Below are 23,093 nucleotides of genomic sequence, written 5' to 3'. Positions count from 1 at the left end.
AAGTACATGCCCTCCCAGACCATCAGAGAGAATATTCCAGCTCTCATGGAATTTTTGACTCTTATCTCACACCTCTCAACTCCTTCCAGTGAAGAAATAGAAGAGGAAAATCGAATACCCCAACCTCCACCTGTCACCCACCCGAGAATGTCCCCCCAGCCGGAGTCTGGGATCAAGCGACTGTAAGTGCTGCGCTCCCGGCGTCTGGGGCTGCTCGCTCGCGGCTGAGCTGGCGGCTCACACGGCCTCTCACTTCTCCTGGGCACCTGCTCCAGGGCTGGGCTTGTTACTAACCACCTTCTGCGGGGCTGGGCCTAAACCCAGGGCACGCTGGGCCTGGCCCTTGACTGCAGAGTCACCTCTGTACATTGAAGGCTGAGTTCCTCCTTGGGGGCGTCCCTGGGCAGAGAGGTTTGGGGAAGGCCGAGGGGGCGGGAAAGGGCTGGGGCCTGGGCTTGCTTGAGTGTGTCAGGCAGAGCATGTCTTTGAGGACAGCAAATACTGCGTGGTGGGAAAGGTTCACGCGTCTTAAGGCCTTGAAACCCCAGCTCCGAGGTGTCCGAATGGCCGCAGGTCCACCCCATATATGCTTTTCTGTGATGACTTCACCTATCCATCTGTCTCTCCGTTAAGTATTCATTGGTGCATAATACATGCAGCGCTGGGCCCTGGTGGCTGTGGGGGACACACAAGAGAAGGGGCGACCTAGTCCTTGCCCTCAACTAGACTTAAAGCTACTTCGGAGTCCTTGCATCAAAAGACTCCTTTGAGATTTGAATGAGAGTTTGCCGACCCTTTCGGCGGCGGCGGGAGGTGTGAGGGTGGAATCATACAGTCTTGCAAACGGTTTTAGGTTCGTTGACCCCTGTAGCCCTTCAGATAAAGGGTTAAAGCTCTGGTCTAGTTAGCTAATATCTAGTAAGAACCTACTATGTGCTAATATCTAGTAAGATCCTACTATGTGCTAATATCTACTAAGAACCTATCTGCCGGGTACCGTTCCTGCAGATAATGGCACTGAGGCCTCACCATAGCCCTTGAGGTGAGGGCACTGTCATTCCCATTTTACAGTTAAGGAAACTGAGGCACTGAAGTCAATCACCTGCCTAGGGTCATACAGCTAATAAGAGGCAGAGCCAGCGTTCGAACCCAGGCAGCCTGGCCCAGAGCCCACGTTTTAAACTCTGCAGGAGGGCCTCCTGCTCCCAGTTGGTTTGTGGCCTCGTTTTCTCCCCTGAAAGGGTCTTCCTGACTCTCAGCCTTGCACCTTCTTACAGAAGAGGCTTCGGTTTTTCCCCCCAAACCCTGGTAGAAGCTTTGTGAAAGCGAGTGGCATGGGTTGGAAAGCCAACTGGGGTGTGTGGGGAGAGGAATTGGGGTGTTACTCGGATGCCTCAACCTTTAAATTCCAGTTTTGTTTGGAAATTCTTGGCTAGTTCTTATCCTGTGAATTGACGTAATCCTCGGTGTTGGGGGATAGGAAGGGAACAAAATGTGTGTAACTGCTGGACCCTCGGCTCTTAGAAAGGGGCGACTCGTTCAGATGCCGGGCCCTGGGAAAGGCTGGCCGCCCTCTGGAGTGTGTGGATTAACACGTGGCTCCTTTCCAAGCCTCTCCTGCCAGCTTCACGTTGCTTGTTTGCTTGGCCCTCGGTCAAGCAGATCCGCTGGATTTGGGAGGGGGTGTGGTCCCCAGTTCTGGTTAGGGATAAATATTTCTTGGGGGTGAAGCTTGGAACCAGATAGGCTTCCTCTGGATCCCAACACCATGTTGGCCACGTATTAGTTTGTAATCTCCCACTGGCACTTGAAACGCAACTCAAAGTAATTTAAAGAAAGAAAAACTGTTGGCCAAGCAACTAGAGATTTTCCGGTCATCCTGGCTTCAGGCTCAGCTGGACCCAGGTCTTGTTCTCAGGGCTCTGCCTGCTTCCCTCCACCTCTACCTGTTTGCCTTTCTGTGGGCTGTATTCTTGGGCGTGCTGTCCCCTCAAGGTGGCAATATGGCCACGATCGGCTCAGGCTTCTGCTTTCTTGTCTGAAACTCCAGTGGGAAGAGAGAATCTCCCACAGAAGTCACAGAATTGAGTCTCCTTGGCTCTGACTGGGTCACATGATCACCCCACAGGGCAGTGCATCCATAGGTCTGGTCTGGGTCTCATTCTCACGCCTGAAACTTAGAGTAGCTTTAACTCCATCCAGTTCCCACGGCCTGGGATTAGGGGAAGGACAGACCCCAAGCAAGATCAGTTTGCTGAGCAGACAGAAGTAACCGGCGTCCACTGTAGCCTCATCCTGGGGGAGAGGGACCCCTCTGGTCTTGATTCTATGATGTACTCAGTATCCTTGGTTAGGGTTTCCCATCCAGTGCTTGCCAAGAAATGGGATGGACTTCGCTTAGACCCTGATCTGTCCACCAGCCCCACTTGCATGTAAGGATGAGCAGAAGTGATCTTAAATGCTTTGGGTTAAAACCTGGGGCAATTGAGAAAAAGTTCATGAGCCCACACAGTTCCTCCCTTAGCTAAGGGAGGGGTGAGACCAAGAGACCAGCATCTATCTTCTTCTTTCAGCAGTTCCTTCCCTTTAACAATCAGACCTTTCTAGCATCTCTGCTCCAAGTGTGCTGCATTTACAGCGTCTCTGGCACTGTAATTCCAAGTCATATGTAATTCTAAGACTTCCTTCTGAAGCAGGGATGTTCTGACTTTCTAGTTTTCCACTCCAGCCCCCTTTCTCTAAAACAGGTACTTAAGAGTTGGTTTTTGCAAATCTCAAACTGGGTAAAATCCAGAGGAAAGTTGTCAGAATTAGCCAACAATGTTTTTCCCACTAGTTCTTATACCCACACACGAGTAGGCTGTGGTGTCTGGTCCTCTTTTCCAGATTGTTCCAGAAAGGACCCTGGGGCCCTGTTCTCAAACCCTTCTCCCCTTCAGTTTGGCCTCTGGTTGCTCAGCAAGACCTGGGGCTCTGAGCCCAGCAGGAGAAGCAGATGGAATATGGGAGTCAGAGACAGAGAGGGAGAGAGAATTCAGAATCTCTCGTCCACGGGGTGCAGGTGGCCAGTCCCATGGCCGCCCCAGCCTTCTAGGGGATAAGTGGAAGATCCAAATGGCACAAAAGGCTTTTGACCAGCCCAGACAGGACACTGGTCACTTTGTCCACCTCGGCCACTCACCGGAAGCTGCCTCAGTGTGGCCAGGAGCTCAGAGCCTGGGGCAGGGATGGATCTTCTCTGGGGACCGGGGCAAGGGAATGACGGTTCCATGCCTGTCCCCCTCTCCATCCTTCACTCTCGGGCACCCGTCTGGGTCTGTCTGGTCCCTTCGTCCTTGCTTCTGCGGAGTATGAGTCACACAGCCTCTTTAGTGCAGCTCACAGCTGTTCTCCAGCTCAGCTTCTCGCCCTCGACCACTTTTCCCCACCCTCCAGTAAGTAAGCAGTAACTACCATGGAGGTTCGAAGGGGCTTCACCGGCTTGGAGCACTTGAACTAGGGTATCTTCCACCCTGTCAGAGATTCAGAGCTAGGACAGTTAGCCCCATTTCTCAGATGAGGAAACTGGGGCCCAGAGAAGCCCACTGACTTCACTGCGATCACCTTGCTGGATGGATCAAAGTCAGGATTGGAACCCATGCCTTTTGATTGCCTCCTGGCCAAGACAAGACAGTGCTCGCCCCAGCTGTCTCGTTCGGCTTCCCCACCCCCCTTTTCCTCATCCCATTTCCCGAGTCACCAGCTGTGGGCTGGCTGCCCAGTTCCCTTATCTCTCAAATGCACCACCAGCCGGAGACACCAGAGTCTACATTTCTGGGCTGAACTGGTCAAGGGAACCAGAAGCTCCTGCCGCCTGTCAAAACAGTGTGCCCAGAAAACCTTCCAAAAATAGCTCGTGATCGAGCAGCTGCTGGCCGGACAGTCTGGGTTGGCACTGGCTGGGCAGGTCACGAGGGAGCGCCTGAGTGGCCCCAGCCTCATCCCCAGTGGACACCAGCACCAGCGCCCCCTTTGTGTGGTGCCCGGCTCTCAATCCTGGGCTGACAGGTATACACACAGCTGCTCGCTGCTGAGCAGGGGCAGGGGGCTGACCTGAGAGGCAGGCAGTTGGCAGGGGGCGCAGAGGCACAGCCAGGGAAGCTGCGATCGGAACAGCTGGCCTCACACACTGGAAAGGTTGGCCTCGGAGCCGACGGTAGCAACAACAGGGCATTCTCTCCCTGTCCCCCTACCCACCGCCCTGCTCACTGCAGCCCAGAAATAGCTTCTTTACAAACGCCCACCTTCTTTACAGCCGCCCGTCACACTGCCTGCAATGCCACTGTTAGAACTTCATTTGGTTTGAGTCTTCCAGAAATAATTTGTCGCAGGGCGGGGCGGTGGCGGGGGCTCGGGGGAGTTTGAAACCAGCTACATCGTATCCAGGAGACAACTTTTGCCCAAAACAAGCCAGTCTTTTTTCACGGAAGTGGCTGTCCCTCTAGAGCATGCTGCAGCTCCTGCAGCAAGGCACCTGGAATAGAGAGGGAAGGGGGTCGTCCGTTCCGGGATCCCAGCGAGACACACAGAGAATAGCTCGGCTGGAACACCCCAGGTGTCCCAAGGCCCTGGTGCATCAGTTTGGCCCCTGATTGGGCCCCAAAGGAAGTCCAGCATTTCCCAGTGGGCAAACATCTGTCCAGGCAGAATACCCACCCCGCACATCTGGGGCCATCCCCCAAACAACGACTTTGTCTTTGGGGGCTCCCTGTTATGCTAGAGAGGGGTCCTGGTAAAGGTGGGTGCAGAACCTTGTGGCTTAGAGCCCCTGGAAAGCTAATGGTACCCGCTAGCCTGGCCCCTGGGGATTGGGCCCATTCATTTACCAAATGGAACCCCTTCTCGTTGTCTCCGAGAAGCCATCCAGGTAGTTTTGCCAAGGTGCCAACACCCAGCTAGTCTGTGAAGTTGCGTCAAAGGTGATCCAGACTCAGAGAATTCTCAAACCTCATTTGAGATAATCATATTATATCTTTTCTCAGCCAACCTCTTTAAAAAAAAAAAAAAGAAATCAAAGCTGTTCAAAATAAGCTCTGGAGGCTTAGTTGGAGTTTCTTCTTCATCTTCCTTGCCCAGACAAGGAACCGATAAGCATTCACTGTCGGCTCTGACTTACCAGTCGGGTGATGATGCAGGCTTTCTCCTGCCCGGCCCATCCTGGCTGCCTCATCTTCTCTCCTGGGTCTCCCCCGGCTGCCTTCAGGGCACAGAGCCTGCAGCTCATGGCAGCTGGGGGAGACGGGCTGGAAGACACCCAAGAGTGTCACCACGTAATCCCACGGCAGGTTTTGACACTTCCTACCCCACACCCAGGCCTGCGTTTTCAGCCCTTGAGGCCACCCTGTCTTCCCTACGTGGTTATCACACGCTGTATTCGTTTGCTAGGGCTTTTGTACCACAAACTGAGTTGGCTTAAACAACAGAGATAGGGACTTCCCTGGCGGTCCAGTGGTTAGGACTCCGCGCTTTCACTGCCGAGGGCCCAGGTTCAATCCCTGGTCAGGGAACTAAGATCCCACAAGCCAAGTGGCGTGGCCAAAAAAATACAAAAAACAATAGAGATGTGTTGTCTCACAGTTCCTAGAAGCTAGAAGTCCAAGATCAAGGTGTTGGCAGGGTCAATTCCTTCTGAGGGCCATGAGGGAGAATCTGCTCCACGCCTCTCTCCTAGCTTCTAGTGGTTTGCTGACAATCTTTGGCCTTTGTTCACTTGTAGAAGCATCACCCCAAACTTTGCCTGCATCTTCACGTGGCCTTCTTCCTGTGTGCGTGTCTGTGTCCAAATTTCCCCCTTTTATAAGGACACCAGTTGTATTGGATTAGGGCCACCCTACTCCGGTATGACCTCACCAAAACTAGTTACATCTACAAGGATTCTATTTCTAAATAAGGTGACATTCAATAAATAAATAAGGTGACATTCTGAGCTCCTGGGAGTTCGGACTTTTCAAAATATGAATGGGGGGCGTTGGGGGCCATAATTCCACATAAACCATAAGCAAACCCTTCAGCCGACCTGTCCGTGGAGTGTGTTTCTTTTTCATGCCGCCCCTGTTTTTACCTTCTCTGTGTCTATCTGTACTTTTCTAACCAGGATGTTTACAGCCATAATGCCCATGGTAGCAGCCGGACTGATAATAGATGACCCCACGCTGCAGCCTGTCCGACGACTTGTGTCCCTCGTAGGCACTGCATTTTTCTGGTTTCCTTTTGAGCTGTGCCTTTGGAATGTCTGTTGCAGCTACTGCTGGGGCTGGCCTGTCTCCTCTGGCCCCTTTAGCTGCATGGCCGTCACCTGCGTGTTCCCATTTGGAGTGGGTGTGGAGTGCGATTTCAAACGTGCCGCTCATGACGCTCCATCTGCACGAGTGAAGCCTCGGAATTCTCGGCTCTGTCACCAATAATTCTTTTTGTCTTTTCTGTTTCCATTCTAAAACGACCTTGTCCATGATCCAGTAAAGAAGGTCCTTTAAGTGACGGGTCAGTAATCAACGCCCACCATGACCCATCCCCCGCCCCGAGTGGCACTAACGCTGTGTTTTCGATCTTCACAGCCTGGCTTTCTAAACCGCTTTGTTTTGCCAAGCCATAGTCAGCAAGCCATTTGATCTTGTTAAAACAGGAAAAGCAGAGGAGGAGACTTTTGTCTTGATTCTTTCTGTGTCCCCTTGGACAGGAAGTGGCAAGTGGCTTTCCTGCTTGAATCAGGTAGACATGACATGTAACAGTGATAAGCGCTACTGTCTTTCTGGCCAGCTAATTGCTTTGATTACACTATGGAAAGAGCGCACAAATAACCCAGAATGAGAAGAATGCCTTCATTTGCCAGTACACATAATGGTTGCAGAAAAAAAGAGACTTTAGCTGGTAGGGAGAATTTCTCCAGACAGACTTGGCTTGCCCCAGCTTTACAGTGAAAGACCACTTTATTCCTGCTAGGAAGTTATTGTAGGATCCAGTAACCACAGAATAGGAAAATCATTTTCACTCAGATGTGATTAAAACTGAACTCCATAGGCCACAGCACTAAAAAACAAAAACAAAACAAACCAAAAAATGAAAAGGTAAATGGACAGAGGGAACTAAAAATAGTTGATCTGAAGCTTTTACTTCTTCAGGGGTTCCTTCCTATTCCTGCCCCTGGAAAACATAACAGAGCTACTATATTTCTTACCAAGTTCAGAAACCAAAATTCAAGAGTAGGGGAACTTGGTAAGCATAGAAAGAATCTTTAATTAGAGGCGGAGAGTACAGAAGGACAGTTGGCAGCTTAGAAAGGGCTTTGGGGAAATACTCAAAATAGGCCAACTCAGGTTTACTGGCCAGGGTCCTAGTCTATGTTTAGGTGGAGTTTAAGCTGACTTTGTTTTAAATGGGCCACATTATCAGCTTTTGGCCTGAGATTTCTACTTTTATCTTTCAGGCATCAATCAGATGGTTCACTCAGATTGATCAATGACCAATAGTCACAGCTGTTTTGAAAAGACCTCTTGGTCTACTTTAGCTGTTGCTATGTAGATAGTTACTGTGATAACTTCTAAAGGCTTTCACCTTTAAATTAAATCAGTTTTAATCACCATTAAATCAGTTCTTGTCACTTGTCCAAATTAATATTTCCCAAATTTCATTCACATACTATATTCATAATGCTCATCTAATCAGAGAACCGTGTATGCTATTCCTTAATACATATTTTAATTGCCTCATTTTTCTTAACTACCTACTTTCACCTCATCCTAAGCTGTAGTAATATCCATGAAATTTGGGCTTTGATGTGCTACTTACCTAGCTTCCCAATCCACATGAAATAAATAGTTACTTAAATTTAAAATATTCATCTCTTTACATCCGAATCGTCTTAAGTACCATATGGCTTTCAAGTATTCCTTTCTGTGCATCATTAAGGTAAAGAAACCCATGGTGTATGTTTCCCGTAGCTTTTTATTTCCACTGGTCATGAGAAGAAATCCTCAGTAGTGCTTAAGGCGGGAGATACATCACCTATGTGCACACCCTGCTCACACTGTGTCACCTCCAAGGTACTGTGACAATGACACGCAGAATGCCCTGCTGCTTTCTGGAATAACTTTGACCCGCACCCCGAACGTTTTCTTTCACACCTCGAGTTGATTTGCTCCCTCACGTTTGCTGCTGGCATTGCAAAAACTGTGACGTGCGTGGCCAAGGGCAGCCTCTCATTTCTTTCTTTCCCTTCTCAAAGGTTTAGCTTCTTCTCCCGAGATAAGAAGCGTCTGGCCAACACGCAGAGAAACGTGCGCATCCACGAGTCCTTTGGCCAGTGGGCCAACTGCCACCGCGACGACGGTTACACGGAGCAAGGACAGGAGGCCCTGCAGCACCTGTGACCGTGACCCATCTCTGTCCTTGGACCTGAACCACCAGCGCCTGCAACAGAACCTGGCCGCCTTGGGTGTCACACCCTCAAACCTGATCCCTCCAACAAACTGTCTGCTTTGAGGGAGCACGTCAAAAAACTGATGCCAAACTCTAAAGAAACGTTTATTTATACCAGGGCTATCACTGTTTCTAATAGATGACTCTGATCCCTTAGGATATATATTTAATAAGACCACGAGCGGAAGCTGACTTTTGCATTAACTTCAGTAACGCAAGCTTCGCCAGATACATCACATGCCGCTATAATTGCTGTTTGACTTGCTTTGTATGAAATTATTTGTGTAGCGGTTTTATGATCACATTTGTCATACTTAAATGGGAGGCAGGGAAGTGGTAGGTTTTCATTAGTTACGTTCATGACATTGTCATGGTGGTAGCATAATATATAGGATGCATCGACTAGACAGGCAGGGCCTCTGAAGTCACAGGATGAGCTGGCCCAGCTTAGGCACAAAGCAAACGGAAAATAGGGAGGACAGTCCTCCTGCCCAGAAACTGGAGACAAGTTTGCAAGAGCCTGTGGTTCTCTATTGCACCTTGTTACTGATAATGCCTAGAGCATGTAGCAATGTTCAAGGCCAGTGCCTTGGAATCTGCTGTGAGTTATGCAGTACTAACCAAACAAAGTTGCTAAGGATGAAACATTGCAACATTTCTTGTGTGGATTCTTTTTTTCTTGGCATCTTGTTTCAGCATTCACTGTGTCAAATACTTAGTCCCCTGTGAAGAGGACAAATGTCCCAAAGCGGATTGAGTGTGGCGTGCGGAACCCTAGGGGATGCCAGATGGTGGGTAGGGTAGACTTGCCAAAGCAATGGCGGTGGGTGAAAAGATGGCTTGGGGACCAAATGTCTGGCTGACTCATGGGGTGCAGTGGAGACGGAGAGCCACATGCCCTGTCTGCAACTGGCAAGTTGGGGGGTTACCCAAATAATCCTTTCTCTCCACCCACGGAGCACCCAGGGTGCAAGACGGGGTGCTCATGGATTGAGAGAGGTACCATTTCCTAACAGGGCACTCAAGTGCATCTGACTGGACTGCTTTCTACACATTTTACTGTGGTTTGCCAAGAAACCATCAAGTCGGTTTATAGAATCTACATGAACTCCGTTTCCAGATCGCTGAGAAAAATGACCAGACGCGATAATGTTGGTTTAGAGCAGTGTTCTCCAACCTGACTGCCCATTAGAACTATTAGAGTTTATTCTCAGAGAGTATAAAAGCATGTGTGCTGAGGAATCCCCCTCCCCGCATCACCTTTGGTTGCCTTCCCCCTGGGGTGACCAGTGTTGGTAGTTTCCTGGGTGTCTTTCCTGAAATAATTTACAAATATACATGCAATCATATAAAAAAAAATAGATATATTTCTGTTCTCTTTTTACATAAATGACAGCGTGTTATACACATGCTATCCCATACCTTTCTTTCCTTAGAATACCCTGGACATGACTTCACACCAGTATAAAAGACAGTGGGTCTCAACCAGGGGTGATTTTGGCCCCCAGGGATATTTGGCACTCACTGGAGACATTTTTGGTTGTCGCAACTGGGTGGGTGCTACTGTCATCCAGTAGGCCCCAGGGACGCTGCTAAATATCCTACAATGCATAGGCCGGCACCCGATACCAAAGAATTATCCAGCCCCAAATGTCAATAGTGCCAAGACTGAGGAACCCTGGTTGACCATCGAGTGTAATTTGTTCATGTTTGTCCAGGCCCCACTGGTGGACACGTAGCTTCCAATCTTTCTGAAACAGCGCTGCATACTTTCACACACGTGCATCAGTCTGCAGAATAAACTAGCAGCAGAACTTCCGGGTCAAAAGGTATCTGCCTTTGCCATGTTGACAACTACAGTCCCTGACAGGGGGGGTTCTACTAATTTTTTTTTTTTTTTTTTTTTTTTTAGTTACCAGGGCCATTATAAGACTAAGCCCAAATGTCCAGGGGTGGGGACTGAATGTGCATATTTTTTCCATCCATTGGTATTCTGGTACTCAGGGTTGATAACCGCCAGTTTAGACTATGTAAACACTATGTAAACACTGCTGCCCCTGTATGTGTTTCTTCTGAAGCTGTCTCACAACTCAGCTTCCCTGATGTGGAGCAGCTTGTTTTACCTAATGTACCTACCAACTCTAGCCCATAACACACTTTGTAAATGAAACGTGGGTGAAATCAGAAAGGTGTTCCTGCAAGGAGGTATTCTGAGATTTAGGAGAATAGTAAAATTCTGCACTGGAAATTTACAAAGGAAAGAGCACATTTTTCTAAAACAGTTCTAACAGCTGACAGCAATTTTAAGATATCGTAGGTCCCCTATGTAAAAATGAGATTCATACTCCTGATGCAAAAACCTAGTAATGAATGTGTGAGTCTTGCTACTAAATCAGACATTTACTTTACATGAGACATCCTGAATTTTAAGAACCTGAACTTTCAAAGACACAGCCATGGATAAAAGAAAAATGTTGAATGTCACTTTCTTGAAAAATCACATGAACAGTATGGTACTTATTCAAAGCTCTCAGAAGTTCAGGTCAATATATCCAGTTTCAAACAAACCAGAGGCCAGATGATCAAGAGGGAAAAGGCAAATCAGCCCATCGGAACTAGCTGCTACCCTTTCATTGATTTCATTTTCATTTCACTCTCACTTCTTTTGAACTTTCTCTTTTCCAAGGGCTGGAGGATTGCCATAGACCATAGCCCCAAAGCCCTGCAACTCTGGGTTTTCATTTTAAATGCCAGCCACCCCGCCAAAAAGAGAAAAGGAAAAAAGGTAGTCAGCATTTGGCTCGAGAATGGAGTTATATTTGTTCAAGAGAAGCTGGTTGCTGACCCAGATCACTGCTAAGACTGGCTTTTGGTACTAAGTCTCTGGACATTCTCCTTGGATTCATTTTTCTATCTCATTTTTATTTCACTGCAGCAAAGCCTGCACTATGGACATAAAGGTGGAAAACACACAACTTAGATGCTGACCAGATTTGGGTTCCCAGGAGTCACAGATCAGTGCAAATGGTTTTCAGTCACACCTCTTTTTGCCAAGCCCTCAAAATGGTCATTTCCAATAGATGGGAGAAAAAGCAAATTCCGTACTGCCAAATTAAATGAGTGATGGCTCCTTACACAGGCCTTTCTGTACAGATGCTGGTGACTGCAAAATTGTTTCTCAAGCTTATCAAATAATGGGTCCTTACAACTACAAGATAAAGGGAATTCCCTGGTGGTCCAATGGTTAGGACTCTGCACTTTCACTGCTGAGGGCGCGGGTTCAATCCCTGGTCAGGGAACTAAGATCCCGCAAACCGCCCATGAGCCCCAAAAAACAAAAACTATAAGATGCAGAAGAGAAAATTCAAACTATCAGCGTGTTCATCTTGAACCTGCATTCCAGAGTCGAAAGAAAACATACCCAACCCCATTATCATTAGTAAGTTTTTTCTGTTTTGTTTTTGTTTTCATCAGTAGGTTTTATTCAACCACTGGACTTGGATTCCGTATACAAGCAGTGCAGGTCTCCCCGCACTTTAACTGGTCGGGTACCTTCGTTTGGGTTTGGCAGGGGATGGAGTCTACTTACTTCTGTCCCTCTTCTCCCTCCCCTTGACCCTGTCGTCTCTGAAGTCCCTCTCTCTGTCCCAGTCACCTTCTGGCCACACCCGAGTTGATTCTTTTTCCTGCCACCTCTTCTCCCGGCCCCGGTCATGGTCCCGATCCCTCATCCTGGAGTCCCAGTGTCTTTCTCGGGATCGAGATCGCTCCCTTCTCTCCCTCTTTCCCTCTCGAAACTGGTCGTTTTTAACAACTGGCAGATTAATGGGTTTTCGGAAAGGCCGATCCCGCCCCCCAAATCTCAGCTGCCCAGATTCCTTTTTCCCCCCCAGGCCTCCTCCAAGTCGCCGAGGAATCCACCCTTTGAGAGTCCTTTCCAGTTCATAGTCCACAAATATCTCGTGTTGGTCAATAACCAGGCCATCGGCGTCCCGGTAAGCTTTGAGCAGAGAACGCTCCTCTTTGTATTCGATGAAGGCATAGCCCTTCGAAAAGCCCGTGACCAAGTCCCTCACCAGCCGAAGCCGCCGGATGTCCCCATAGCGGGAAAATACTTCCTTTAACTTCTCCTCTTTGGTCTGCAGGTTTAGTCTCGCCACGAACAGGGTGAGGAGGGGGTCTCCTGTGACGCCTTTGTTGGGGGCATATCGTGCCAGCATCGCCCTCCAGACAGCTCGATCATGTGGGTCCTCGTCGGTGCCATCAATGCTGCCAGCTTTAAGTGGGTCATACTCCTTGGCGATGGGCATCCAATCGTTCATGTTCTAAGGAGAAGCACAGCAAGCGTTTATGCACCATCTACTGTGAGCTACGTATTCAATCCTTCCAACAACCCCATGAAGTAGATACTGCTTTTCACCCCTTCTTCCAACAGGGAAGGAAGAGGATTTTTCAGACGCTGTGGCCTCCCAGCTAGAAAGCAGGGGAGACAGTGTCAGAGGCAGGCGGTGGGGCTCCAGAATGCTCTCACGCACTCCTCCACCAACCCTCCCCGGAAGAAGCAGAGGGCAACGTGCCTGAGTTTGATGCATACGTGTATCATCCAGCTTAGCCACGGTAGGGCACACACAAGCTGTTATAACACGGCAACATGGATCAAAATCCAGAATCAAAATCTAGGCTCGCCTTTCAGAGACTTTAAAATGGTCATAGGGAAACCAGCCTGGGAACTTCTGTGGAAAAGGGCATTTTTTTTTTTTTTTTTCAAATTTATTTATTTATTTATTTATTTTTGGCTGTGTTGGGTCTTCGTTTCTGTGCGAGGGCTTTCTCTAGTTGTGGCAAGCAGGGGCCACTCTTGATCACGGTGCGCGGGCCTCTCACCGTCGCGGCCTCTCTTGTTGCGGAGCACAGGCTCCAGACGCGCAGGCTCATTAGCTGTGGCTCACGGGCCTAGTTGCTCCGCGGCATGTGGGATCCTCCCAGACCAGGGCTCGAACCCGTGTCCCCTGCACTGGCAGGCAGACTCCCAACCACCGCACCACCAGGGAAGCCCCTGGAAAAGGGCATTTTAAAAAACTCTTTATGGGAGTTCCCTGGCGGTCCAGTGGTTAGGACTCGGCACTTTCACTGCCAGGGCCCGGGTTCAATCCCTAGTTGGGGAACTAGGATCCCGCAAGCCACATGGCTCGGCCAAATATATATATATAAATAATAATAATAATAACATTAATAAAAATTAAAAACTCTTACTACCAAGAGTTTCAAACACATACCAATGTAGACAACGGCATAACCTTCCATGAATTTCTCACCCGGCTCCAACTATGACCAACACCTGGCCTGTCTTATTTCATCTGTGCTCCCCACATTCCCGCTCCCAGATTTTTTTTTTTTAATTTTTAAATATTTATTTATTTATTTAGGCTGCACTGGGTCTTTAGTTACGGCATGCGGGATCTTCGTTTTGTTATGCAGGATCCTTAGTTGCGGCATGCGGGACTTCTTAGCTGCGGCATGAGGGATCTAGTTCCCCGACCAGGGATCAAACCCGGGCCCCCTGCATTGGGAACGCGGTGTCTTACCCACTGGACCACCAGGGAAGTCCCTCCCAGATTATTCTGATAAGGACTTTTTAAAAAAACAAAACTACATGGGAAAGTGGTGCTCTGAATGCACCATTTTGCATCTGTCAGTAAACAGGGAGCAAAGCCAAAATGAGTGACCCAGCCGCAGGCTCTTTAGTTCAAAAGGAAGATGGAGACTTCCCTGGTGGCGCAGTGGTTAGGAATCCACCTGCCAATGCAGGGGACACGGGTTCGATCCCTGGTCCAGGAAGATCCCACATACTACGGGGCGGCCAAGCCCGCACGCCACAACACTGAGCCCACGCCCTGCAACTACTGAAGTCCACACGCTCTAGGGCCTGTGTGCTGCAACCACTGAGCCCGCATGCTGCAACTACTGAAGGCTGCGCGCCTAGAGCCCGTGCTCCACAACAAGAGAAGCCACCGCAATGAGAGGCCCACGCACTGCAACGAAGAGTGGCCCCCGCTCGCCGCAACTAGAGAAAGCACGTGTGCAGCAACGAAGGCCCAACGCAGCCAAAATATATATATAAATAAATAAAAAGAAACTTTATATATATAAAAAAAAAGGAAGATGGGATTTCTTCCCACTTCCCTAGCTCATAATCCATCTATGCTTTGGAGCTTGAGAACTGATTGCAATGGTAATTTTAGTTCAGCAAGCACACTGCAACTGTCATTCATTCTGATAGAAGATCTTTCTATGTTTGTTTGAAAGAGGGTGGGTAAGTTTAAGTCTGACACATGATAATTGATTCATGTGAATTTTCTTGAATAATTCGGTGCTTGCCAACATTTCAGACCCTGCTAGTAATCATGTGACCACCTCTGTAAAGCTTTAGAGCCAAGGCTGAAATATGTTACTTAAAAACCAGGGCTCTGTCGAATATATCTGGTGATCTTCATTCCTAACAGCATCTTTCCATGATATTTATTAAAATGGTATCTATAGTTTTCCCCCCCTCTCTCAAATTTTCAAGGATCTTTTTTGTTTTTGTTCTTCAGTTTACAGGTTATGTAGGGGTAGTGATCACAGTGGAATTTCTTTTCCCAGTAAAAAAGTAAAACACCGGGACTTCCCTGGTGGCGCAGTGGTTAAGAATCCGCCTGCCAATGCAGGGGACACAGGTTTGATCCCTGGTCCGGGAAGATCCCACATGCCGCGGAGCAACTAAGCCTGTGCGCCACAACTACTGAGCCTGCACTTTAGAGCCCGTGAGCCACAACTACTGAGCCCTCGTGCCACAACTACTGAAGCCCGTGTGCCTAGAGCCCGTGCTCTGCAATAAGACAAGACACCACGATGAGAAGCCTGTGCACCACAAGGAAGAGTAGCCCCCACTCGCTGCAACTAGAGAACGCCTGCGCACAGCAATGAAGACCAAACGCAGCCAAAAATAAACAAATAAATTTTTTTTAAAAATTATTAAAAAAAAAAAAGTAAAACACCTACAGAATAAAACCCAAAGTCAATGAACTCAAGAATTCTGACTCTCACTTAGCCTCTCACCATATTCCATTGCAGAACCTGTTCTACCCAGGACTGCTCCTCATTCCTTGAACGTGCCCTAATCCCCTGGCTCCATGTCTTTCCTGGTGCAATTTCCTCTGCTGAGAATATTCTCTTTCTTTCCACCTCCCACATCTCCACTTGTGGAAATTCTACTGGTCCTTCCAAGTCTGGCTTCCAGCCTCTTCCCCATGAAGCAAATCCGTTGGTCCCACAGCTCATGGTACCTCTTCTGTCATACTGATCACGTTTTGCCCAACACACAATAAACACTCTTCACAATAAACACTCTTCAACCCAGTGTCCCCAGATCCTAGGACACCTCCTGATAAATGCTGGGGAACTGAACCAACTCCAAACAAAATTCACTGAACTTATTTTGGTCCAAATCAGACAAAAAGGACCACTTCATTGAAAATTGAAAGGCAGGGACTTCCTTGGTGGCACAGCGGTTAAGAATCCACCTGCCAATGCAGGGGACACGGGTTCGATCCCTGGTCCAGGAAGATCCCACATGCCGCGGAGCAACTAAGCCCGTGCGCCGCAACTACGGAGCCTGCGCTCTAGAGCCCGGGAGCCACAACTACTGAGCCCACATACCACAACTACTGAAGCCCGTGCACCTAGAGCCCGTGCTCCACAACAAGAGAAGCCACCACAATGAGAAGCCTGCGCACCGCGGCAATGAAGAGCAGCCCCCGCTCGCCGCGACTAGAGAAAGCCTGCATGCAGCAATGAAGACCCAACACAGCCAAAAAATTAATTATTTTAAAAAAGAGAGAAAATTGAGAGACAGGACATTACACCATCTGCCACCAAATTGTAAAAGGAGGGCATATATGCGTCTCATCATTAACAAGCAACTTTGGAGAAGACACCTCTCTGGTATCCTTATCAGTAAAAGGATGATAAACAGCTACAAGGGAAGGAGCACGAGACGAGTGAGCCGCTTTTGGTCCGGTCTGGGCTCTGCCTCTAACACACTTTGTGTCTTTTGTCTATTATGGCTGTAATTTCTCCACATGGGGAAAAAAAAAAGAGAGAGAGATCACTGTGTTGCTTGGATCTCTGCTCTGGTATTCTCTAAATGGCCCTAAAATTAGTAAGATTCTAATCTTACTTCCTACCTCTATCGCAAGGTTGCAGGAAAAACAAACAAACAAAAAACAGAGACCATAATAATTATAGTTAACCTATATTGAACGCTTAGGAGGTGCCAGGCACGGTGCTAAGCACTTAACTCCCCTCACCTCTCAACAATACCGGGACACACCCACTTCTATTATTGCCATTTCAGATGCCAAAGGTGAGAGGCAAAAAGGTTGTCTTTTGTTCCAAATCACAGAAGTAGCCCAGCGGGGGAGTTAGAACCAAGGGCTTTTATTGACTCCAGAGCTTGAGCTTAACTCTTTCCTTAGATAGCTTAACTTAACTCTTTCCTTAGATAGCTGTCATAAAATATAAAGCTTGAGATGGGGATAGGAAAAAGCAGGCCACGTCTGGGTGTCTGAGGCTGAGAGCCCCCCTCGCAGCCAAGTGGGAAAGGAACCCGTCCCCATTCCACAGGAAAAGGTCACAAAGATACACCAAATAAAGCTGACATTGCTGTACACAGTCAGAGCTCCTGTTCAAAGCTTTAACAGTTCCTCAAATTAAACCCTGGAAAAAAATTACAAAGGGATAAAAGATGAGTTTCCGGTTTTCTCCCTCACCTGCATGCTCCTGTCAATACTAAATACCAAGAGAAGAGCGGGCTTCACAGCTTCTCGTTAATCTTTCTAGGGGTATTGCCTCCGTTGCAACATTGCATTGAGATTTTCTACCACCATCTCTCTGGATGTTTAGATTCTCGTCATTACTTCATAAACGGAGATGGGATGTGAGAGATGAAACGTGGGGGGTGGAGGTGGGTGGGGCAATGAACCATTAAAGACAGAAGTGTGCAAAGTGAAAAAGCACTGGATTGGGAGTCAGAACACCCAGGTGTAAGACCTAGTGTTATCTTGGGCAAAATTTAAATCACCTGTTAAATGCTGCTAAGTGCCTCTTCACCGCGTTTTTTTGTGAAGATGAGAGAAGGTAGTGTCTTTGAAAGCGCTTTCTAATTATAAATTATTATACAAATAAAAGCTTTTCTTAAGCAAACAAACAAAGCACTCGTCCCCAGGCTGAGTCTGCAGAACAGAACCACCGACGCTTCCCACCAGCTGGGAAACAAACTGAAGGTGGGCGCCCAGAGCCGTCCGAGCACGCGCAGTGAGGTCGTGGACGCTAACGCGGAAGTCTCCGTGAAAAAGTCTATACTTCCGATCCGCCCCCCCACCCCTGCCCCGCAGCGCCTCCGTCTCGGCCGCCGGCCCTCAGGGCTGCCTTCCCCACCCCGTCACCATCTGAGGGGGCACAGGACGGAAGGGACCATCCTACCAACCCAGCTGTCGCCCCCGCTCCCGGCAAAACAACCCCAAAAGGCTCCCCCTCCCCTTTGCCCGCTTTCAACATGGCGGCCCACGCACGCGCCGACATACCGTCCAGGCCGAATTCCCTCGTCCTTCTCGCCAGGGTGGGCCCTACTCCCACCAAACCGCTCCCGCTCACCTCAGCAAGGCTCGGGCTTCCTTTCCCACAGAGCCTGGTGCCGTGCTCGAAGCAACGGAAGAGTCTTCCTCCTTGACTGACGGGACCTTTACATCGGAAATAGCAGATTCGTCACGGGCCCTGTTTCCGTTTTTGCTTTTATTTTAAGAAATTTAATCACATGCCTTGAGTGTCGACTGCATATCGTCTCCGAAGAGAATGAACTTTCCGTTTCTCTAAAATTTTTCACGAAGACAGAAACTGCTAAATTGAACAAAAGTTGAAAGACGATCGAATGTGCAGCTAGTTGTCTGGGAGACGCTGAATTTCTCTCCGTAGCGAAGAGGTGATTCAGCGCGATGCGAGTTTTAGTTCTTAGACTCACTTTGAGAATTTGATGAATATTGTGGGGTTTTTTTACTCAGAAAATGCGTATGCCGGTTCAAAAGGAAACTTTGTACGTATGTTTTGCCAGAGTTTTTCTAACCCGTAAATTTAACACGTTCGCTTTCCACACAAGCAAAACAGTTCTTCAAAGTCAGTTTGGAGACTGACTTGAGAATCGCGTGGAAGCTGGTTTAAATGCCGTTTCCTGGGCCCCGCAGGGAATCAGTGAATTCAGAATCGCTGAAAATTTGCAATTTTTTGCAAGTCCCCAAATGACCCTTTGAGGACCCCTGCCTTTAGAGTCACGGTTAAGAAGCCCAGATTTAAAACCTAAACGTGGGAGGGAGAGGGGAGAACCGTGTGGTCAGTAAATCTGTGTAGAACAGGTAGATGTATACATTCAGATTATGCTGTGTTTCTTTTTTGTTAGGTCAAAATATTCGGGTAGATTACGACTTGTGGTACGACTTGAAATGTCTTGATACAGTTGTGCTTTTCTTGATGAGAGTCTCGCGATTTCTTCAGCCACTCATTTTCTGATTAATTCTTACAAGTGGGTCATTTCTGCGAACAGCTGATCTCATTTTGATTCCAGTCCTATTATTAGAAGGTAAGCCAATCACCAGCTACTAAGGATGTATTACTGCTACCTAGTTTTTATCAAATCTTTATTCTGTAGGTGAAGCATAGGTTCTGAATATCTATAGCTTTCTTTAAAGTACATTTTCTTGAAATATATTAATAAAATGTATTGAGTAAAAAAATGAGCAATATCTATAGTTTAAAATTTCATATTTAGGACTTCCCTGGTGGTACAGTGGTTAAGAATCCACCTGCCAATGCAGGGGACACGGGTTCGATCCCTGGTACAGGAAGATCCCACATGCCGCGGAGCAAATAAGCCCGTGCGCCACAGCTACTGAGCCTGCGCTCTAGAGCCTGCGAGCCACGACTGCTGAGCCCGTGTGCCACAACTACTGAAGCCTGGGCGCCTAGAGCCCGTGCTCCGCAACAAGAGACGCCACCGTAATGAGAAGCCCGCACACCGCAACTAAGAGTAACCCCCCCACCCCGTCACGGCAACTAGAGAAAGCCTGCGCTCAACAACGAAGACCCAGTGCAGCCAAAAATAAACTTATATTTTTAATTAATTAATTTAATTAAAAAAAGAAATATTGTGGTCCCAGTATCTCTGCTCTGCTGGCTTATCAACGGAAGGCTTCTGGGAAAAGTGCATCCACAGCATGAATGCTGCTGCAGAGTCTGAAGGTGCTGCAGACATCTTTTAATATGCTTGGTGGCCTCTTGAAGGGTCATCTGAAAGGCATCTCCATGACTGCCACATCTATATAAAGTTTAATTATATACAAAATTAATTATATAACAAAATATTTTATAAACCAAGCAGAAGATCTGAAGGGCAATGTGAACAACCCTACTAGAGATTTCTATAGAAGTTTCATATTAATACAATCTTTTTTTCCTTTTTCCAGTTTTATTGACATCTAGCACTATATAAGTTTAAGGTGACTTACATACATCATGATATGATTACCACAGTAAGTTTAGTGAGCATCTGTCATCTCGTATGGATACAAAATAAAAGAAATAGAAAAAAAAATTTTTTTTCCATACAGCAGTGTTAAAAAGATATTTATCATATCATACATTACATCCCTAGTACTAATTTATAACTGGAAATAAGTACCTTTTGACTGCTTCCGTCCAATTCCCCCACCCCCAGGCCTCACCTCTGGGAACCACAAATCTGATCTCTTTTTCTATTTGTTTGTTTGTTTGTTTTGAAATATAACTGACCTACAACACTATGTTAGTTCCTGGTGCACAATATTATGATTCGATATTTCTGTACATTTCAAAATGATCACCACCACACTAATACCATCTTAAAGCAAACATTTAGCATCACCTGCCAGACACTGGGCTAAGCTCACTTCACTCTCTCAACAACTTGCAGAGTGTATTGTTACCTTCCACAGTGGAGCAAGAGCTGGCCTGGAGAGTAGGGTGGAGGACATTAGTCCCTTGGTCGTAGTCTCCTTTAATGCTTCCCTCACCCACCTACACTGCCTCCCCACATGCACACCCCACCCTCCCATTCATCACCCTGAATAAACATTTCACCTAAGTTAAAAAAAAAAAAAAAGTGTGCGGTTATGGAAACACCTACTGAAAACAAGTGCTCTGGGCACCACCCTTCCTGCAACCACATTCTTTTCTAAAGACTTTCAGCTCCTAGAGATGAAGTCACTGACCCAGGATTGCAGGCATTTAAGCCAAAAGAGAACAGGAAGAAAGACATACTGAATGTACCACTCAGGAAATTAATGGTGCCACCAGTATTCAGAAGAGCATGAGACCTACTCTGCTTGATGTACCAAAATAGGACCACCAGATATTTGCTAATGGAACTTTCCTATGGGTGGAATTAACCCCCAAACACTTATGGTTCCATTTTTATGAAGCGTGACCCACCCACTACTTTTGTTTCCCATGTCATGTTTTCCTTTGCTTAACCGTGAGTAGGGCGATACCTTACTTTATGCTCCTTTTTGCAGTCAATTTGGTTCCTACTTAAAGGCTGGGGGTGGGGAAAGCACAGCTGCACACTACTGCAGGCCTGTCTTAAATCTCGGGATGAGTGTTCCTGAAATTATTTTTTAAACTTCATATAATGATGTATCACTTGGACTTCTTAAAAAGCTTTGTTGTAGACATATTCTATGTGTGTTACTGATCCAGCTTTTCATATCTTGTTCCTGAATAATCATATGAACTTGGGGAGTTTCTCATACTTCATATTCTGGAGATAAAGTAGTTTATAATAGTCATAGTAATAATAATAGCCAACATGTATTGAGCACTTACCGTGTGCCAGACGCTGTCTAAAGCACTTCACGACAATCTTATAAAGTGGCTTCTATCCTTACCCCCATTTTATAGCTGGTAAGACTGAGCCCCAGAGAAGTAATTTCCTTGCCTAAGATCACACAGCTTGCAAGTGACAGAGCCAATCAAGATTTGAACAGTTGTGGTCTGGTCTAGAATCCACCTTGGACACTATATTTTCACTCATACGTTTTCAAATTTGGGGGTGCATGTGCATCAGAATTACCTAGAGTGCTTGTTAAAACACAGATTGCTGGGGCCCACCCCTAAAGTTTCTGATTCAGTGGGTCAAGAATTTGCATTTCTGAGAAGTTTCCAGGTGATGCTGATGCTGCTGGTCTCGGAAACACACTTTAAGAACCTCTGCTGGGTGAAAAAGGAAACAGGCCCCAAATGGAATCACTTGTGCTAAGCCCCACGGCAGCAAAGTAAAACTTAATATATAACTTCAGTTTCAGCCTCTCCCAGGGGTGGAATTTTAAACCAATCAGTCTGGAATTTCCTGATCATCCCTAGTGAGGTAATCTGCCTGATAGACTCCCCACCTTTACCCCCAAGGGAAGATGACCTTACCTGAAATAATCCTTTGTTTATGACTTCCTTGTCTTATCCCCCTTTTCTACCTTTAAAAACCTTCCATTTGTACAGCTCCTCTGGAGCTCTTTTCTACTTGCTAGATGAGATGCTACCCAATCCATGAATCATCAAATAAAGCCAAGGAGATCTTCAAATATACTCAGTTGAATTTTTTTTTTTAATATTTATTTAGGGGCTTCCCTGGTGCAGTGGTTAAGAATCTGCCTGCCAATGCAGGGGACACGGGTTCGAGCCCTGGTCTGGGGAGATCCCACATGCTGCGAACCACCTAAGCCCGTGCGCCACAACTACTGAGCCTGCGCTCTAGAGCCCGCGAGCCACAACTACTGAGCCCGTGTGCCTAGAGCCCGTGCTCCGCAACAAGAGAAACCACCGCAATGAGAAGCCTGAGCACCGCAACGAAGAGCAGCCCCACCTCGCCGCAACTAGAGAAAGCCCACGCGCAGCGACAAAGACCCAGTGCAGCCAAAACTAAAATAAATAAATTTAAAATATTTATTTATTTATTTAGTCTGCGCCGGGTCTTAGTTGTGGCTCACGGGATCTTCATTGTGGCATGCGGGATCTTTAGTTGCGGCATGCAGACTTCTTAGTTGCGGCATGCATGCGGATCTAGTTCCCCGACCAGGGATTGAATCCAGGCCCCCTGCACTGGGAGCATGGAGTCTTACCCGCTGGACCACCAGGGAAGTCCCGAATTTTGTTTTTTAACAGCTGTAATTCAGAATTGTTTTCGTAATTTCCCAGCGGAGAGAGAAGGGTCATGATTATCTACCAACAGATTGTCCAATTCTATGAGGGATCTAAGAGTTAAGATCATTAACACTTGATAATAACAACCAGTGTCCACTGATGCTTATGATGTGCTGGACACTGGATGAGGCACTTTTCACCAATTATCTCATCTAATCCTCACACCAGTTTTGGGGAATACTTTATTTTTCCAAGTTGACTGTAGGAAATGGGGATTTGGAGATTAGAGAATTTGATCAAACTTATGTACCAGGAAGTAACAATTGTGAGGTTCAAGTCAAAGACTACTTAACTCCACAGCCCTGTTGGCTACTACATTA

The 23,093-nt window shown here is 47.3% G+C and overlaps 3 protein-coding genes across 11 annotated transcripts in view; 2 read left to right on the top strand and 1 right to left on the bottom strand.

Moving 5' to 3' along the window:
* RILPL1 (Rab interacting lysosomal protein like 1) overlaps window positions 1-9,112 on the top strand; it is a 43,277-nt gene extending 34,165 nt beyond the window's left edge. The window contains exons 6-9 of one of the 4 annotated variants that reach the window (XM_007189627.2): window positions 90-182; window positions 6,134-6,221; window positions 6,496-6,519; window positions 8,261-8,314. In XM_007189627.2, the coding sequence (XP_007189689.1) occupies window positions 90-182; window positions 6,134-6,221; window positions 6,496-6,498 (184 nt within the window). In that variant the 3' untranslated portion in view covers window positions 6,499-6,519; window positions 8,261-8,314. Of the gene's footprint in view, window positions 1-89; window positions 183-6,133; window positions 6,222-6,495; window positions 6,520-8,260 lie in introns of all 4 variants that reach the window. The other 3 variants (XM_028168342.2, XM_007189626.2, XM_007189625.3) reach the window with 3 other exon arrangements.
* A 1,715-nt stretch (window positions 9,113-10,827) lies between these two features.
* SNRNP35 (small nuclear ribonucleoprotein U11/U12 subunit 35) lies at window positions 10,828-18,285 on the bottom strand. 2 transcript variants are annotated; one of them, XM_007189619.2, is made up of 2 exons: window positions 18,148-18,285; window positions 10,828-12,779 (listed from the first exon to the last, which is right to left on the bottom strand). In XM_007189619.2, the coding sequence occupies exon 2, from the start codon at window positions 12,774-12,776 to the stop codon at window positions 12,036-12,038; it is 741 nt and encodes a 246-aa protein (XP_007189681.2). In that variant the 5' UTR covers window positions 12,777-12,779; window positions 18,148-18,285; the 3' UTR covers window positions 10,828-12,035. The 2 variants fall into 2 exon arrangements, with proteins under 2 accessions (XP_007189681.2, XP_007189682.2); XM_007189620.3 differs by having other exon boundaries at window positions 18,078-18,228.
* A 51-nt stretch (window positions 18,286-18,336) lies between these two features.
* Window positions 18,337-23,093, top strand: part of RILPL2 (Rab interacting lysosomal protein like 2) — a 32,068-nt gene continuing 27,311 nt past the window's right edge. For 3 of the 5 annotated variants that reach the window (XM_057527041.1, XM_057527043.1, XM_007189621.3), the window contains exons 1-2: window positions 18,464-18,583; window positions 18,944-19,123. The gene's annotated coding sequence lies outside the window, so the exon portion shown is untranslated. Of the gene's footprint in view, window positions 18,584-18,943; window positions 19,124-23,093 lie in introns of all 5 variants that reach the window. The other 2 variants (XM_057527042.1, XM_007189624.2) reach the window with 2 other exon arrangements.

This window comes from Balaenoptera acutorostrata, chromosome 13 (assembly GCF_949987535.1).
Source record: "Balaenoptera acutorostrata chromosome 13, mBalAcu1.1, whole genome shotgun sequence".
NCBI lineage: Eukaryota > Metazoa > Chordata > Mammalia > Artiodactyla > Balaenopteridae > Balaenoptera > Balaenoptera acutorostrata.
Note: the sequence above shows the minus strand (reverse complement) of the source record. Positions and strands in the feature narration are given on the sequence as shown.